Source organism: Gopherus evgoodei, unplaced genomic scaffold (assembly GCF_007399415.2).
Source record: "Gopherus evgoodei ecotype Sinaloan lineage unplaced genomic scaffold, rGopEvg1_v1.p scaffold_31_arrow_ctg1, whole genome shotgun sequence".
Taxonomy (NCBI): domain Eukaryota; kingdom Metazoa; phylum Chordata; order Testudines; family Testudinidae; genus Gopherus; species Gopherus evgoodei.
The window spans coordinates 3545630-3563083 of record NW_022059983.1 but is presented as its reverse complement, the minus strand read 5'-3'; the positions used below and the strand labels follow the sequence as shown (position 1 = coordinate 3563083).

The following is a 17454-nucleotide window of genomic DNA, read 5'->3' as shown; positions in this document are numbered from 1 at the left end:
CAGACCCTACCTCTAGTCAGCCCCTGCCCGGCCTCGAACCAGCCCCATGTCCACTGCTGCCCTGCAGTTCCCAGGCCAGTAACCTGCACACCTGCTTCAATGAGGGGGGCAGGAAGCAGAGGGGACCCAAACATGTGCACACCCCCAGGGAGTGGCAGGGACCCACACATGTGAAATGGCAGTCATTAATAACCAATCAACAGCATGTATGATACAATGTACATAATATACAATTTTATTATTTATATAGTTATGGAAAGTAAACAATACATGGAAGAAATGGAAGGCTTTTTTTTTACACTTTTTTCTTTTTAATTCATCCCTGCCAGGGCCCCGCCGAAAGTGTTTGAATTGGGCCCCGCACTTCCTAAAGCCGGCCCTGGACCGGAGCCCACAGGGCTGGCTGAATGGGGAGGAGTGGGGCGGGGGGGTCGACAGCAGGAGGGTGGGGCAGGGGGCAGGCAGGTTCCCAGGCTGGGTGCTGCAGCCCTGTGACTCCTCTAGGGTGAGATATGGGGCTGCTGAGCGGGGGCAGGATGCCAGGGTCAGCCCCAGGGCCGTGTGCTGGGGTGAGGGGGTCCCAGGCAGCTGTGGGGAGTCAGTGCGACAGCCTGTGCTGAGAAGCAGGAAAGGGGGGGGGGGGTCCTACCCAGCCCCAGTAACCCCCCTCCTGTTCCAGGGGGCCCCAAGGTGCCGTGCTGGTCGCTGCCCAAGGTTGTGGCTGTCGTGACTGGTGGTTTCCTGCTCTTAGCCGGCATCGGAGCCAGCGTGTGGGCCATTGGTAAGAACCTGCCCCCCAGGACCCCTCACTCCCAATATGCATCCCCCTGTTATCCCAGCCCTGGGATCCCCCCACCCAGCCCTGCCCGGGCCCCTCACTCCCAACCTGAAGCCCCTGCTAGCCCCCCACTACCCCTCCCCAACTGGCAAATGCCTCCAGCCCCTGCCAGCGCCCCCCCCAGCTCACATTCCCTGATGCCATAGCCTCATCCCTCATAATCACAGCCATGGGTGCACCTGGCACTGCCCCCTGCTGGGCATGGTGGGCTCTGCACGTGCTCTAAGGGTCTCTCGTCTCTTGCAGTGACGTCTGTGCTGGGGAGCGACAGGGAAGGACTGTATGGTGGTAAGTGGGGGAGCCCCCTGCTCAGGGGCCTATGACTGGGAGCTGCTGCCCCCCTCAATATGGGAGTCTGACACCCTCCCCCATGTGCACACCAGGGTAGGGCCCAAATCCCCCGTCCGCTAACCCACTCCCCTCCCAGAGCTGGGGATAGAACCCAGGAGTCCTGGCTCCCAGCCACTCCTCCTGTGCCCATCAGACCCCACTCCCCTCCCAGAGCTGGAGACAGAACCCAGGGGTCCTGGTTCAAAGCCCCCCTGCCAACCCAACCCAACCCCTCACTCTCCTCCCAGAACCAGGCATAGATCCCAGGGGTCCTGACTCCCAGTGGAGGCCTCTCATCCACTGGATCCAGCTGCCACTCTGTGGGTGTTAGTAGGAAATTGGCTGGTCTGTGAACAGCCCAGAACCCTGCCCTGATCCACCCTCCCTGTTGCTAAGTGTCCGGGGGTAACTGTGTTAGGCCACGTCCACACTACAGAGTAAAATCGAAATTAATAAATCGATTTTATAAAACAGATTTTATAAAATCGATTTTATGCGTCCACACTAGGGCACATTACTTCGGTGGTGTGCGTCCATGGTCCCAGGCTACCATCGATTTCCGGAGCAGTGCACTCTGGATAGCTCAGTAAAAGAATGGGACCAATAACTTCGATTTCCATCCACACTAACCCTAAATCGATTTAGTAATATCGATTTTAGGGTTACTCCTTTTGTTTAGCTGGAGTACAGAAATCGATTTTAAGACCCCTTAAAATCGATTTTAAGTGCCTTGTAGTGTGGACGGGTACAGCGTTAAATCGATTTAACGCTGTTTAAATCGATTTAACGCTGTAGTGTGGACCTGGCCTTAGTCTGTATCCACGAAAACAACAAGGAGTCTGGTGGCACCTTAAAGACTAACAGATTTATTTGGGCATAAGCTTTTGTGGGTAAAAAACACTTCTTGGGTAAAACAACATTGAAGAAGTGGTTTTTTAACAACGAAAGCTTATGCCCAAATAAATCTGTTAGTCTTTAAGCTGCCACCGGCCTCCTCCCTGTTGCCGGGACGTCTGTTGAATGGCCACTGGAGGAGACATGGACACAAGCTGACCCAGGGTCCTCATGCAGGGCTGGAGGGGAGGTGGAGGGTGACACATGAAGTTCTTAGACCATTGCTCAGCGCTGCCCCCTCCAACTCCACAGTCCAGGTCAGTTCGGCCGACCTCCGGCTCACACTGTACGATGAGAGTGAGAGCAAATGGCGCCTCATCTGCTCCACCTCCTCCAATGCCCTGGTGGCTGCGCTGAGCTGTGCAGAGATGGGCTTCGTCAGGTACCAGCCTGGGATAGCAGGGGGCTGTGGGTCGGGAGTGAGGGGCGCTGACAGAGCTGGGGGGACCCAAGGCTGTGATAGCAGGGGCTGCGGGTCAGGATTTGAGGGGCGCTGACAGAGCTGGGGGTGGGGATCCAAAGCTGGGGCAGCAGGGGCTGTGGGTCGGGAGTGAGGGGCGCTGACAGAGCCGGTGAGGGACCCAAGGTTGTGATAGCAGGGGGCTGCGGGTCGGGAGCGAGGGGCACTGGAAGAGCTGTGGGGGGGAGCCCAGGGCTGTGCTAGCAGGGGCTGCAGGTCGGGATTTGAGGGGCACTGACAGAGCTGGGAGTGGGGAGCCCAGGGCTGGGCTAGCAGGGGCTGCTGGTTGGTAGTGAGGGGCACTGACAGAGCTGGGGAGGGGGGACCCAAGGCTGGGGTAGCAGGGTCTGCGGGTCGGGAGTGAGGTGTGCTGACGGAGCTGGGGGGGAACCAGGGCTGGGCTGGCAGGGGGCTGCAGGTCGGGAGTGAGGGGTGCTGGCAGAACTGGGGTCAGGGGAGCCCAAGGCTGGGATAGCAGGGGCTGCGGGTCGGGAGTGAGGTGTGCTGACGGAGCTGGGGGGGAACCAGGGCTGGGCTGGCAGGGGGCTGCAGGTCGGGAGTGAGGGGTGCTGGCAGAACTGGGGTCGGGGGAGCCCAAGGCTGGGATAGCAGGGGCTGCGGGTCGGGAGTGAGGGTGGTGGGGCAGATCTCTGACAGCGGTTGGCTGCCTGTGGGTGATGCTGTCCCCTCCCCAGGTCTCTCTGGCACTCGGAGCTGGATGTGGAGCACGCGGGCACCAATGGGACATCGGGATATTTCTGTGTGGATGAGTCTCGCCTGCCCCTGGCCCATAGACTCAGTGAGGTCGTCTCCATCTGGTGTGTGGGGCGGGGTGGGGGGCTCAGCTGCGGGTGCCGTGCTGCTAGGAGGGGGCAGGGGAACTCTGTGGGCAGCCCTTACCCCACGCCTGGGCTGCTGGATCCCTGGGAACTGGTTACTCTTATATTGGCATTTTGTTGGATCAGTGTGCGTGTGTGTGTGTGTGTGTGTCCCGCTACCCACTGCTGGAGGGATTTAGCTCTGCTCTGTGTGTGTGTGTCCCTGTCACCCTTGCCGGAGAGGGATGGTTCCTGCTAAATTTTCCCTGTAGGAAGCTCATTTTCCCCACTCTGGGAGCTCTCCTTTATCTGGTGATTCTGACCACACCTAACACTCTCTGTGTGTATGAAGGCGTCCACTCTCTTTGTCCTTACTTGTATTGTGACCCCCAAGAATATCGGGGTATCCTGTTTTCCATAGGTTGATTATAGTTCCTTTTAGTCGCATTAGCACGACGTAAACCCTGTGGTTAGGGCACAATGTGTCCTGTAGTCAAAATTACTCGTACTGTATTTCTCCCAATACCATCCATTGCAACAGCTTTTCCAGTAATCTTGTAGTTTTGGGCCAATTTTTGGTCACTTATGTCCAGCATTTCTTAAGCCTATGGCCTAGTATGACTGAGCTGATATATTACAGGCCTCAGCCTATAGGCCAGGTCTTCCAGCCCTGTTTATCCGTATCCCTTCGGACTACCGATCGATTGTATATTTCTGTAGTCCTACAACTTACATCTATTTAGCACATAATGTTTCTATATGATGTTAGTTAATCATAACATCACAAAATAAATTAATGATAATGAACCATGTGAGTGTGTGTTTGTGTTTGTGTGTGTGTGTGTGTGTGTGTCTGTGTGTGTGTGTGTGTGTGTGTCCCTGCTGCCCCCTGCTGGAGGGGGTGAGCCCTGCTGTGTGTGTCTGTCCCCATGTGTCCCAGCTCACACCTACTTTCTGTCCTTTACTGTCGAGCCCTGTCTCTGGCAGTGAACGTACGTGGGTCTGAGGTGTGCAAACATGTCTGTGTCTGTTGGAGTGGCACATTCCCCAGATGCTTAGTGGGGGGTGAACATGCACCTCACACACATCCCCTCCTACCCACCCTCACACTGATCCCTCACATTTCTGTCTTACAGCGACTGCCCGACGGGCCAGTTCCTTGCGACTCTCTGTCAAGGTATGGAGCCCTCAGCCCTGGGCATAGCCCCATCCAACACCCTGTCCTTCCATCCCTCCACCCCCCACCATACCCACATAGCCAGCCAGCCATCTACTGACCCATCCATCTCAGCTCTGACACCCCCGCATCCATCTCCACATCCATTATCCATCCCTCCAGCCATCTCCATATCCACTCAGCCAGCCATCTACTGACCCATGCATCTCCACACCTACACCCCCCCATCCATCTCTATATCCACTATCCAACCCTTCATCCATCTCCATATCCACTCAGCCAGCCATCTACTGACCCATGCATCTCCACACCTACACCCCCCCATCCATCTCCATATCCACTATCCATTCCTTCATCCATCTCCATATCTACTCAGCCAGCCATCTACTGACCCATCCATCTCAGCACAATGCACCCCATCCATCTATCCATCTCCACTATCCATCCCTCCATCCATCTCCATTCCACACCCCATCCACCATCCACCTCCATTCCCATCCTGACAGACAGCCATCTACCCACCCATCCATCTCCACACCTACACACCCTCTATCCATCTCCACATCCACTATCCATCCCTCCATCCATCTCCATTCCACACCCCATTCACCATCCACCTCCATACCCACCCTGACAGACAGCCATCTACCCACCCATCCATCTCCGCAACTACACACCCCCTATCTGTCCATTCATCTCCACACCAACTATTCATCCATCCCCATTCCGCACCCCATCCATCCATCCCTCCATCCATCTCCATTCCACACACACCCCTCCCTCCCTCCCTCCCTCCATCCATCCATCCACACACCCTGTATTCATCCACCCAGCCAACCACCCACCTCCATACCTACACAGCCACCCACCCATCCACTATCCATCTACCTATCCACCTCCACACCACACAGCCAGCCCTCCATCCATTCCACATACCCCATCCATCCATCCATCTCCACACCACACAGCCAGCCCTTCATCCATCTCCACATTCTGTATCCAGACATCCACCTCCATACCCACCCTGACAGACAGCCATCTACCCACCCATCCATCTCTGCAACTACACATCTGTCCATTCATCTCCACACCCACTATCCATCCATCCATCCATCCCCATTCCGCACCCTATCCATCCCTCCATCCATTCCACACACCCCTCCACCCATCCATCCCTCCATCCACACACCCTGTATTCATCCATCCAGCCAGCCAGCCACCTCCAAACCTACACAGCCACCCACCCATCCACTATCCATCTACCCATCCACCTCCACATCACACAGCCAGCCCTCCATCCATTCCACACACCCCATCCATCCATCCATCTCCACACCACACAGCCATCCCCCCATCCCTCCATCCATTCCACACACCCCATCCATCCATCTCCACACCACACAGCCATCCCTCCATCCATTCCACACACCCCATCCATCCATCTCCACACCACACAGCCAGCCCTCCATCCCTCCATATATTCCACACATCCCATCCATCCATCCATCTCCACACCACACAGCCAGCCCTCCATCCATCTCCACACCCTGTATCCATCCATCCACCTCCATATGCAGCCATCCAGTCATCTACCCAACCATCCACTTCCATACCTACATACTCCATCGATCCATCCATCCACCTCCATACCCACACACCCCCATCCCTCCATTCACCCGTGTCCACACCTACATCCATCCTTCTCTCCAGCCACCCCCCTGTTCATCTCCCCTGCACACACCTGTCTGCATGTCCATCCCCATGCACACCACACTCTCTCTCTCTCTCTCTCTAGTCAGTGCCAATCACAATCAGCCCTAATTGGAGCTGGCTGAAATATTTATTTTTTATTTCCAAGGAAAACAAACATTTTTCAGGGAAGTTTCAGACTGCAGATGACTTGGATTCTGAAGCGTGGCTGCGGTGCTTGTGGGCAGCATAGCTCAGTTGCCTCATGTCCCTGTTCTCGTCCGTGGGCTGAGATACCCTGATGCACCAGAGCCAGGCACTCCCAGGATGCACTTGGGTCTCTCCTCCTGGACAGGAACGTTGGGTTTTCAACCAGAGCAGAGGCCTTTTCTGAGGAATTTCATTTTGTCAAAAACCCAATTTTCCATTGAGTCCAATGGAGCAACGGCCGATTGACACGGGCTGGGGGTCTGGCCCCACTGACTCCAGTGGAGCTAAGGCCGATTGACCTGGGCTGAGGTCTGGCCCCATTGACTCCAGTGGAGCTACAGCTGATTGACATGGGCTGGGGTCTGGACCCATTGACTCCAATGGAGCTATGACTGATTGACCCCAGCTGAGATTTGGCCCCACTGTCTCCAGTGGAGCTACGGCCCATTGACACCAGCTGGGGTCTGGCCCCACTGACTCCAGTGGAGCTACAGCTGATTGACACGGGCTGGGGGTCTGGCCCCATTGACTCCAATGGAGTTACGGCCGATTGACATGGGCTGGGGGTCTGGCCCCATTGACTCCAATGGAGTTACGGCTGATTGACATGGGCTGGGGGTCTGGCCTCACTGACTCCAATGGAGCTACAGCCAATAGACCCCAGCTGGGATCTGGCCCATTGACTCCAGTGGAGCTACGGCCCATTGACCCCAGCTGGGATCAGGGCCTCATTGTGCCAGATCCTGCACAGGCACTTCCTGGCCCTGCAATTTCCAGCTGAAACAGACAAGAGCCAGCATGGAAGAAGCTACAGGATAAAATGCAGCCTCCAGAGTAACCCAGGAAACCGCCCTTGGTGTCGGGATGTCGGGGGAGTCGCCCTGGGGCTGCCTCATTGGTTACCCCTGGGACCATACTGGGGGAGTGGCCAAGGCCCCCGGGGTGGGTTGGTTGTCTCCCCCAGTGGTTGCGGCAGAGAGTGGCTAGCACTGACTGGTGTGTCCCCTGCAGACTGTGGACGCAGGAAGTTGTCTGTTGACCGGATCGTGGGGGGCCAGGACGCCAGTCTGGGCAAGTGGCCATGGCAGGTCAGCCTGCGCTACGACAGCACCCACCTGTGCGGTGGCTCCATCATCTCCAGCGAGTGGGTTGTCACTGCTGCACACTGCTTCCCTGAGTGAGTGCCCAGCACCAAGCGGGGATGGAACCCAGGAGTCCTGCCTTCAGCCCTGCCCCCCTGCTCTAACCACAAGACCCCACTTCCCTCCCAGAGCTGGGGATTGATCCCAGGAGTCTTGGCTCCCAGCCCCCCCTGCTGTAACCACTAGACCCCACACTCCTGGCAGAGCCAGAGAGAGAACACAGGAGTCCTGGCTCCCAGCCCCCTGCTTTCAGCAGCAGCCCTATCCCTGGTGGGGGAGGGGGTGGCAGCCCCACCTGGCCCCCTGATGCACTGTGTCCATCTGTCCATCTCTGCAGGAGAAACCGGGTGGTGAGCCGCTGGCGGGTTTTCTCAGGCGCCATCTCTCAAGTGCCCAGCAGGGGGCAGCAGGTGGGGGTGATGGGCGTGGTGTACCACGCGGGCTACCTGCCCTTCCTGGACCCCGACAGCGAGGAGAACGGCAACGACATCGCACTGGTGCACCTGGCCACGCCTCTCAGCTTCACCGGTGCGTGTGGGAGAGCGGTGATGCCTGGGAGTGTTGGGCGCCCGGCGCGGGGCCTGGGGGTTGCCCCACGCACTGCGGGGAGGCACCCATGGGGTTGTGTGTGGGTTGCAGTGTGAGAGTGCAAGCCTGTTAGTGTCTCTGGGTGTGTGGAGCAGTTGTGTGTGGGTGAGGGGTGTCTGTAGTGTGTGTGCATTGTGCATTTACCTACCAGTGTGTGGTGTCTGTAGGTTTTGTGTGTGTGTCTGTTGTGCATTTGGTGTGTGGTGCATTTATCTGAGTGCACAGTGTGATGTGTCCGAGTAGTATGTGTGTTGTGTGTGTGATGTGCAGGGTGTGTGTTGTGCATGTATCTGTGTGGGCGTGTGGCTATGTGGGCGTGTGTAGCTGTGTTGGGCGTGTGGCTGTGTTGGGCATGTGGCTATGTGTGGGTGCACGGGCGTATGGGCGTGTGGCTGTGTGTAGCTGTATGTGGGTGTGTGTAGGCATATGGCTGTGTGGGCATGTGTAGGCGTGTGGCTGTGTGGGCTTGTGGCTGTGTGTGGGTATTTGTGGCTGTGTGTGGCTGTGTAGGCGTGTGGGTGTGTGTAGCTGTGTGGGTATGTGGGTGTGTGTGTGCAGCTATGTGGCCGTGTGTGTGGGCGTGCGACTGTGTGTGGCCATGTGGCTCTGTGGGTGTGTGGCTGTGTGGGCGTGTGACTGTGTGTGGCTGTGTAGCTGTGTGGGTGTGTGGCTATGTGGCCGTGTGGGCGTGTGGGTGTGTGGGCATGTGACTGTGTGGGCGTGTGGCTGTGTGGGCATGTGGATGTTTGGCTGTGTGGCAGCATGTGGCTGTGTGAGTGTGTGGTTGTGCGGGCGTGTGGGTGTGTGTATCTGTGTGGGTGTGTAGCTGTGTGTAGGCGTGTGTGTGTGGGTGTTTGGCTGTGTGGCAGCATGTGGCTGTGTGAGTGTGTGGCTGTGCGGGCATGTGGGCGTGTGTGTGTGGGTGGGTGTGTGGGCGGGTGTGTGGCACGCAACCCTTATCAGTTCCTCATGCCCAGGCTCTGTCTCCCCAGAGGACGTCCAGCCCGTCTGCCTCCCGGCGCTGGGGCAGCCCCTCCTGGACGGCAAGGTCTGCACCGTGACCGGCTGGGGCAACACCCAGTACTACGGTGAGTGTGCAACTGCCCCCCCACCCCGTACAGCCCCACCCCTAGACACGGCCCTGCCCAGGGACACAGTACAAGGCCACGCCCTTCCCTGTGGGAGACCAGGAGGAGGGGCCCTCATCGGGGTCACACAGCTGGGGGTCTGGGGATGGAGGAAGATGGGCCATTCAGTGACAGAGACCTGTTCTAGAGGCTCCGCTGGGGTTGCCAACTTTCTGATTCCTGGTAACCAGACCCCCAAGGCCCCATCCCCTGCTTTGCCACGCCCCCCCAGGCCCCGCCCTGCCCCACCCTCATCGCCCCTTCTCCCCAGCTGCCCCCCGATTACTCACTGGATCCTCTCAAGGGGACTGGGGTGAGGGCTCCAGCTGGGGGTGCAGGCTCTGGGGTGGGGCTGGGGACAAGGGGCTGGGGCAGGGGGTCAGGGTGTGTGGGGGGATGAGGGCTCCAGCTGGGGGTGCAGGCTCTGGGGTGGGGTTGGGGACGAGGGGCTGGGGCAGAGGGTTGGGGTGCGGGAAGGGTGAGGGCTCCAGCTGGGGGTGCAGGCTCTGGGGTGGGGCTGGGGACGAGGGGCTGGAGCAGGGGGTTGGGATGTGTAGGGGGGTGAGGGATCCAACTGGGGGTGCAGGCTCTGGGGTGGGGCTGGGGACGAGGGGCTGGAGCAGGGGGTTGGGGTGTGGGAGGGGGTGCAGTGAGGCTAAGGCAGGCTCCCTGCCTGCCCTGGCTCCACGCTGCTCCTGGAAGCGGCTGGCATGTCCCTGCAGGCCCTAGGCAGAGGGGTCAGGGGGCTCTGCACGCTGCGTGCCCCCAGCAGGGGCGGCTCTAGGCATTTCGCCGTCCCAAGCACGGCAGGCAGGCTGCGTTCGACGGCTCGCCTAGAGGAGGGCCGCCAAAGGCGCGGGACCAGCGGACCCTCTGCAGGCAAGCCACTGAAGGCAGCCTGCCTGCTGTCCCCACAGTGACCGGCAGAGCACCCCCCGTGGCTTGCCGCCCCAAGGACACGCTTGGCGTGCTGGGGCCTGGAGCCGCCCCTGGCCCCCAGGCATTGCCCTCGCAGCTCCCCTTGGCCATGGTTCCCAGCCAATGGGATCTGCAGGGGTAACGCCTGCGGGTCCCTGATTGCCCCTGTGCCTAGGAGCCGCAGGGACATGCCGGCTGCTTCTGGGAGCAGCGCAGAGCCAGAGCAGGCAGGGAGCCTGTCTTAACCCTGCTCTGCCGAATGGACTTGTAACGCCCGGTTAGTGGTGCTGACCAGAGCTGCCAGGTCCCTTTTCCACTGGGGATTCTGCTTGAAAACTGGATGCTTAGCAACCCTAGCCTGCCCCCAGCCCACAGTAACCAGGCTTTTGGTTCAGATGCCATTTAGGGTTGTCAGGTCCCCAAAAACCAGGCACCTGGCACCTGGACACAGAAACCAAAACCCGGGTAAAACTGGATGGGTAGCAATGCTAGGCCCAGCCCACGAGGAGGGGCTTCCCATGATGCCACCCAGAGCAACCCATAGTATTCCGACCCCAAGAACCAACTTCAGGAAAGCTCGTCCCATGGGGGCACAAGACCCTGGAGGTCCCTCCTCTATAGGGACGGGGGCCAGTGTTCAGATGACGGTGTGGATGCCAGGCAGGTGAGGTGCCAGTGTTCAGGTGGAGGCACGTAGTGGGCGGGTGGGGGGGGGTCACAGATCAAGTGCCAGGGCAGGTGCCAGGGGAATGGGCAGCGTATTCCAGGCAGATTTGGGGCCGGAGTTTGGGAATGGGGGCTCTTGGAAGTTGGTTGCAGAACCAGACCCAAAGTCCTCAGTCTTCAGGGTCTGTTTTTATAGGGATCCATCCTCATGTAAGTCTATGGGGTTGGCCTCGTCATTCAGGTCTCATGTTTGACATGATAGTCAATCACACAGATGGCACAGCAAGGATGGAATGACAATAGGTTGTTATCTTGTTCTTTGGCCTTCCTGTCCTTGGGGCAATTGTGGGTCGATTCTGGTATGCCCTCAAGGTTATCGGGTTATCTCAGCCACTGCATTCTTCAGCCAAACGGTCTTATTTTAAGGCTGGGACCTCAACCTTTAATCTTTCATTTCTTATTCAATCACACATACAATCACACTCATACACTACGGTGTATCCTCTCACATCTGCATTGTATCACCTACCCATCCTTTAACATAACCAGTCTCAAATCAGTGGGGCATGGCAGACTTCAATAAGTCTATTCATTTATTCACAGTAAGTCTATTCACATCTAAAAGGAAACAAACAAGATAAATATGCAAGTCTGGGGAGGGTTCACAAATATTACTCAACGAAGTTGGACCAGCCATAAAGGCCAGCTGTTATCGCGTTAGTTTTAGAACAAACTCTGCCTCTGGATGTGCTTCTACAATTAACAGTGACCTTGTGAAGCTGACTGGCAACTTCAGTTAACACAGATCAGCAGCGTGGCTGAGAAACAGTCAGGCCAAATTCTGGGTTTGCTGGAGTCACTCTGCCTTACATTGTCCATATCAGAAATATACCAGTCACAGAATCATAGAATCTCAGGGTTGGAAGGGACCTCAGGAGGTATCTAGTCCAACTCCCTGCTCAAAGCAGGACCAATCCCCAACTAAATCATCCCAGCCTGATGTCAAGCCTGATCTTAAAAACCTCTAAGGAAGGAGATTCCACCACCTCCCTAGGTAACCCATTCCAGTGTTTCACCACTCCCTGAGTGAAATAGTGTTTCCTAATATCCAACCTAAACCTCCCCCACTGCAACTTGAGACCATTACTCCTTGTTCTGTCATCGAGTACCACTGAGAACAGTCTAGATCCATCCTCTTTGGAACCCCCTTTCAGGTAGTTGAAAGCAGCTATCAAATACCCCCTCATTCTTCTCTTCTGCAGACTAAACAATCCCAGTTCCCTCAGCCTCTCCTCATAAGTCATGTGCTCCAGTCCCCTAATCATTTTTGTTGCTCTCTGCTGGACTCTTTCCAATTTTTCCACATCCTTCTTGTAGTGTGGGGCCCCAAACTGGATGCAGTACTCCAGATGAGGCCTCACCAATGTCGAATAGAGGGGAATGATCACATCCCTCTATCTGCTGGCAATGCCCCTACTTATACAGCCCAAAATGCCATTAGCCTTCTTGGCAACAAGGGCACACTGTTGACTCATATCCAGCTTCTCGTCCACTGTAACCCTTAGGTCTTTTTCTGCAGAACTGCTTCCTAGCCATTCGGTCCCTAATCTGTAGCAGTGCATGGAATTCTTCCGTCCTAAGTGCAGGACTCTGCACTTGTCCTTGTTGAACCTCATTAGGTTTTTTTTGGCCCAATCCTCTAATTTGTCTAGGTCCCTCTGTATCCTATCCCTACCCTCCAGCGTATCTACCACTCCTTCCAGCTTAGTGTCATCTGCAAACTTGCTGAGGGTGCAGTCCACGCCATCCTCCAGATCATTAATGAAGATATTGAACAAAACCGGCCCCAGGACCGACCCTTGGGGCACTCCACTTGAAACCGCTGCCAACTAGACATGGAGCCGTTGATCACTACTCGTTGAGCCCGACGATCTAGCCAGCTTTCTATCCACCTTATAGTCCATTCATCCAGCCCATACTTCTTTAACTTGATGGCAAGAATACTGTGGGAGACCGTATCAAAAGCTTTGCTAAAGTCAAAGAATAACACATCCACTGCTTTCCCCTCATCCACAGAGCCAGTTATCTCCTCATAGAAGGCAATTAGGTTAGTCAGGCATGACTTGCCCTTGGTGAATCCATACTGACTGTTCCTGATCACTTTCCTCTCCTCTAAGTGCTTCACAATTGATTCCTTGAGGATCTGCTCCATTATTTTTCCAGGGACTGAGGTGAGGCTGACTGGCCTGTAGTTCCCCGGATCCTCTTCCTTCCTTTTTTATCAATCCAGTCCAAGAGAAATATACCAATTATCAATGGAGTCCAACAATGGATGCTGGGTGGGAGGGGTAGGAGGGAGTATGCCAAGTGGGCAGTGGCTGGATTCAGGTGGGGGGCAGAAGCCTGGCAGGCCTGGGCCGAGTTCAGATGGGGGGTGAAAGCTAGGTGGGTGGGAGCTGGGTTCAGGGGAGGGGCAGATGCCGGGCAGGCAGGGGCCAGGTTCAAATGTGGGGTGGAAACTAGGTGGGCTGGAGCTGGGTTTGGGATGTGGGGGGGCACATGCCAGGCAGGCAGGGGCCAGGTTCAGATGGTGGGTGGAAGCTAGATGGGTGGGAGCTGGGTTCAGGGTAGGGGGCAGATGCCGGGTAGACGGGGCCTGGGTGCAGGGGTGGGTGGACGCTGTGTTCTGGATGGGGGAAGAAGCAAGGTGGGCAGGGACTGGGTGAGGGCATGTGGATGCCAGGTGGGCAGGTAGGGAGCAGATGTGGGGCAGGTAGTGGCTGGAATTGGGGAGGGGAATGCTGGATGAGTGGGTTATTTGCTGGGTGGGCGGGAATCAGGTTTAGGGGGATGGATGCATGGCAGGTGGGGGCAGGGGACCCTATGCCCACTCTCCCCTGCATCTCCCCCAGGGCAGCAGTCTGCCACCCTGCAGGAGGCCTCCGTGCCGATCATCAGCACCGCTCTGTGCAACTCGCCCGAATACTACAGCAACCAGATCCGCCCCCGCATGTTCTGCGCTGGCTACGCTGAGGGTGGCACCGACGCCTGCCAGGTGGGGCCAGGCGGGGCGGGCGGGGCGGGCGGGCAGTGGAGGCCAGTGCTAGGGCACTGACCCCTTCCCTGTCTCCCTCCTGGCAGGGTGATAGCGGGGGTCCCTTTGTGTGTGAGGACGGCATCTCCCGCACCCTACGCTGGCGGCTGTGTGGCGTGGTCAGCTGGGGCACCGGCTGCGCCCTGCCCCAAAAACCGGGGGTCTACACCAGGGTCGGCGCCTTCCACGACTGGATCCACCAGGCCATGAAGGTGTGTGGGGCAGGGATGGTCCCTTCAGTTATCATCCCCTTCATTCTATTTCCCCCTGAGGTGGGATCGAGGTGGGTTCCCCTCCCAGGTGAGATCCCCCCAGTCTGCCCCCTCCTTCCCTCCTACTCTGCCCCTCCCGCGCCAAGGCAGGAGGGATCATCACTCCAGTGTATTCACGGAGGGGTGGGATTGCCACCCCCCCGCCTCGTTCTCCCAGGTCTGTCCTGCCCAGCTGTGCCAGCCCCTGATGCCCGTCTCTCTCTCTCTCTGCAGACTCACTCCCTGGCCAGCGGGATCGTTTCCCAGCACTGACCCCTGCTGCCCAGGTTCCCGTGCAATGGAGTTATGCCACCCGCCGGCACCAGCCCTCCCCTTGCCCCCCACGCCAGACAGATGTCGCCCCTTCCAGTCCAGCCACCAGGGGCAGATGTTCCTATATGACCCACTGGACTTGGCGACCTGACAACCTTCAACCTCTGACCCCACAGTGCCTTGTCTGCATTACTGGAATGAAAGTGTGGGTGGGGGCTGGGGCGGAATGGGTCAGATCCACCTATCACAATGCAGCGTGGCCCTTTAAACCTCCACCCACCAATGGTGGACTTGTAGATCCACCTATCATAATACAGAACCGGCCCCTTAAGATCCCCCCCTACCAATGGGGGGATTTGCAGCCCCAGCCCTTTAAGTCTGCACCCACCAATGGTTTCTTCTGCTAGAGCCCAGCTACCAATAGGGCTGCTCCATGGCCTGCTAGAGTTCTTCATCGTGTGGCAAGGGGGCGGGGTGCTGGAGAAGAGCTTCTCTGTGATTGGTTAACAGTGGTGGGCGTGACTGCATAGGCCACACCCTCTGCTGTGCCTCAGCCAACCAGGGTGGAGCTACCTGACTTTAACCCCTGCAGTTCTGGGGAAGAGCAGCCCCATCAGCCTGGGGTGCCCCAGTGCCAGCAGCTCAGCCCTGTGGTTGGCGGGATTAGATCCTGACCCACAGCCTGGGAGGAATCAGGGCACAGCCCAGGGGGGGCTGAGACAAAGCCCTGCATGGGGTGGAGTAGACCCTGACCCACAGCCCGGGAGGAATCCCAATACACAGCCCTGGGGGCTGCTGGACAGCTGGGGCCAGAGCTGATGCCCCAAACCAGGACAGAGCCTCCCCCTGCCCCAGCAGGGCCCCGCAGGGAGGGGCTGCTCACCCCTCCCGGGCTGCCCCTTTCCCAGGGGGCGCACACACCTCCAAGGGCTGGGAGTCTCCCTCCCAGCACCTAGTCCAGGGTTGCCAACAGTAAATCCTCCCCCACCCCATAGCGCCCCCATGGGCAGCACTGCTCCCACCTCCTGTGATCACCTGCCCCAGCAATGGGTCCCGGAGGGCTGGGAAGGGACCAGGGCTCCCCTAGCATCTATGTGGGGCCCCAGGCTGAGCCCCCTGCATCCCAGTGTATTGGGGGCAGTGTACGGAGGGTCATATTGCAGCGAGCACCAGGATGGCTGGCGCACAGCCTGCTCGGCCGGTCTGGGCATTGGTCAAAGGAGTGGACGTGGGCTGGGAGCCCCATAGCAGGGATGGGGGGGGGCAGGGGGAACAGCTTGGCTTAGAGAGGTGAATGTGCACATAGACAAGGGCCCATCCCCTCCAGCAGGAGGCAACAGGGACAGGGACACATACCCCTCCTGCATCTCTGCTACCAAATTCTCACAGCTCCCCCCACAACCCCTGATCTGACGCTAATCCCCAGCCCTGCCCAGCGGGTGACACCTGCGTGTTGTGGGTCAGGTGGCAGAGCCCAAGCTGTAATTTTGCACCCGGCTGCTCCCTGCACAATCCGCCGGGGGTGGGGGCTGCCTGTACATAGCGTATTGCATTAGCTCCTCTCCCCCATGCCTTGGGGATGAGTCTTTCCTGTTGTATATGTTTGCACAGTGATCGCTGCAATGAGAAATAAACACTGTTTTGATTAGAGACATGTATGGGACTCCGTAACCCCCCCACCCCCGCTCCCGCTCCAGACAGGGCGGCTCCAGGCCCCAGCATGCCAAGCGTGTGCTTGGGGTGGCACGCTGCGGGGCGGGGGGTGCTCTGCCGGTCGCTGGGAGGGCGGCAGGCAGGGCTTCAGTGGACCTCCCGCAGGTGTGCCTGCGGAGGGTCTGCTGGTCCTGCGGCTTCGGTGGACCGGCGACTGGCAGAGCACCTCCTGCGGCATGCTGCCGTGCTTGGGGTGGCGAAATGTCTAGAACCGCCCCTGGCTCCAGAGCACATTTGGTTAGGAGATCACCAACCAGGGCTGCCTGGGGGGGAGGGGAAGGCAAGTGGGGAAATTTGCCCCAGGCCTTGGGCCCCACAGGGGCCCCCACGAGAGCTTTTCAGGGCCCCTGGAGTGGGGTCCTTCACTCGCTCCGGGGGCCCCAGAAAACTCTTGTGGGGCCCGGGCCGCCGGAGCTTCCGCTCTGGGTCTTCGGTGGCAATTCGGCGGTGGGAGGGTCCTTCTGCTCTGGGACCCGCTGCCGAAGTGCCCCTAAGACCCGCGGTGGGGGGTCCTTCTGCCCCGGGACCCGCTGCTGAAGTGCCGGATCTTCAGCGGCAATTCGGCGACGGGGAAGACCCCAGGCCTCCTGAATCCTCTGGGTGGCCCTGTGACCAACCCTGGTAGCAAAGGCCTTGGCTGCCAGGGTGCCCAGGGGTTCGTCGCTGTGGCCTGGGGATGGAGGTGGGCAGCTGTCCCAAGTTCCCACCTGCCAGGCAGCCGGGCGCTGAGATAGCTTTGCCATGGCACCAACTGCCCTGCACTTCGCTCAGCCCGTCTCCACGGCTCTGCTGTAATACAGGGCTAGCCTGGCTCACCTCATCTGCCTTCACAGAGTGGAAGGCCAGCAGGGCCCGATGGGATCAGCTAGTGCGACCCGCTGGCCTCGCGCAGGCCACAGAACCTTCCCACAGTCATTCCTAGAGCCGTGGTTAGAAAACCACCACCCTGCCTGGACTGAACTCCCCCTGCAGATGCCCCCACTGATCAGAGTCACAGGCCCATTGCGCTGGAGCTGCTCTGTATGAAGCCAGCCAGGACTCTGGGGTGGCGACTCCCTTCAGGGGACGCTACCCAGGGCAAAAAGTCTCACGATCACAGACTATCAAGTTTGGAAGGGATCTCAGGAGGTATGTAGTCCAACTTGCTGCTCAAAGCAGGCCTCATCCCCAGACAGATTTTTACCCCAGTTCCCTAAACAGCCCCCTGAAGGATTGAACGCCCAACCCTGGGTTTAGGAGGCCAATGCTCAAACCACTGAGCTATCC

General features: G+C 58.2%; 1 protein-coding gene across 1 annotated transcript; it reads left to right on the top strand.

The window, feature by feature from the left end:
* Nucleotides 1-208: 208 nt before the first annotated feature.
* On the top strand, nt 209-14475 carry HPN (hepsin). Its single transcript, XM_030543142.1, has 12 exons — nt 209-218; nt 680-781; nt 1085-1126; nt 2315-2444; nt 3218-3340; nt 4477-4517; nt 7428-7593; nt 7896-8086; nt 9139-9234; nt 13770-13912; nt 13999-14163; nt 14437-14475. Exons 1-12 carry the CDS (start codon nt 209-211, stop codon nt 14473-14475), a joined length of 1248 nt encoding a protein of 415 aa, XP_030399002.1.
* The last annotated feature ends 2979 nt before the right edge of the window (nt 14476-17454 follow it).

Excerpts from the sequence above, each read along its gene's own strand:
- HPN (XM_030543142.1), top strand. Across the intron at positions 8,087-9,138 it reads CACGCCTCTCAGCTTCACCG|AGGACGTCCAGCCCGTCTGC; the intron begins GTGCGTGTGGGA and ends CTGTCTCCCCAG. Across the intron at positions 9,235-13,769 it reads GGGCAACACCCAGTACTACG|GGCAGCAGTCTGCCACCCTG; the intron begins GTGAGTGTGCAA and ends CATCTCCCCCAG.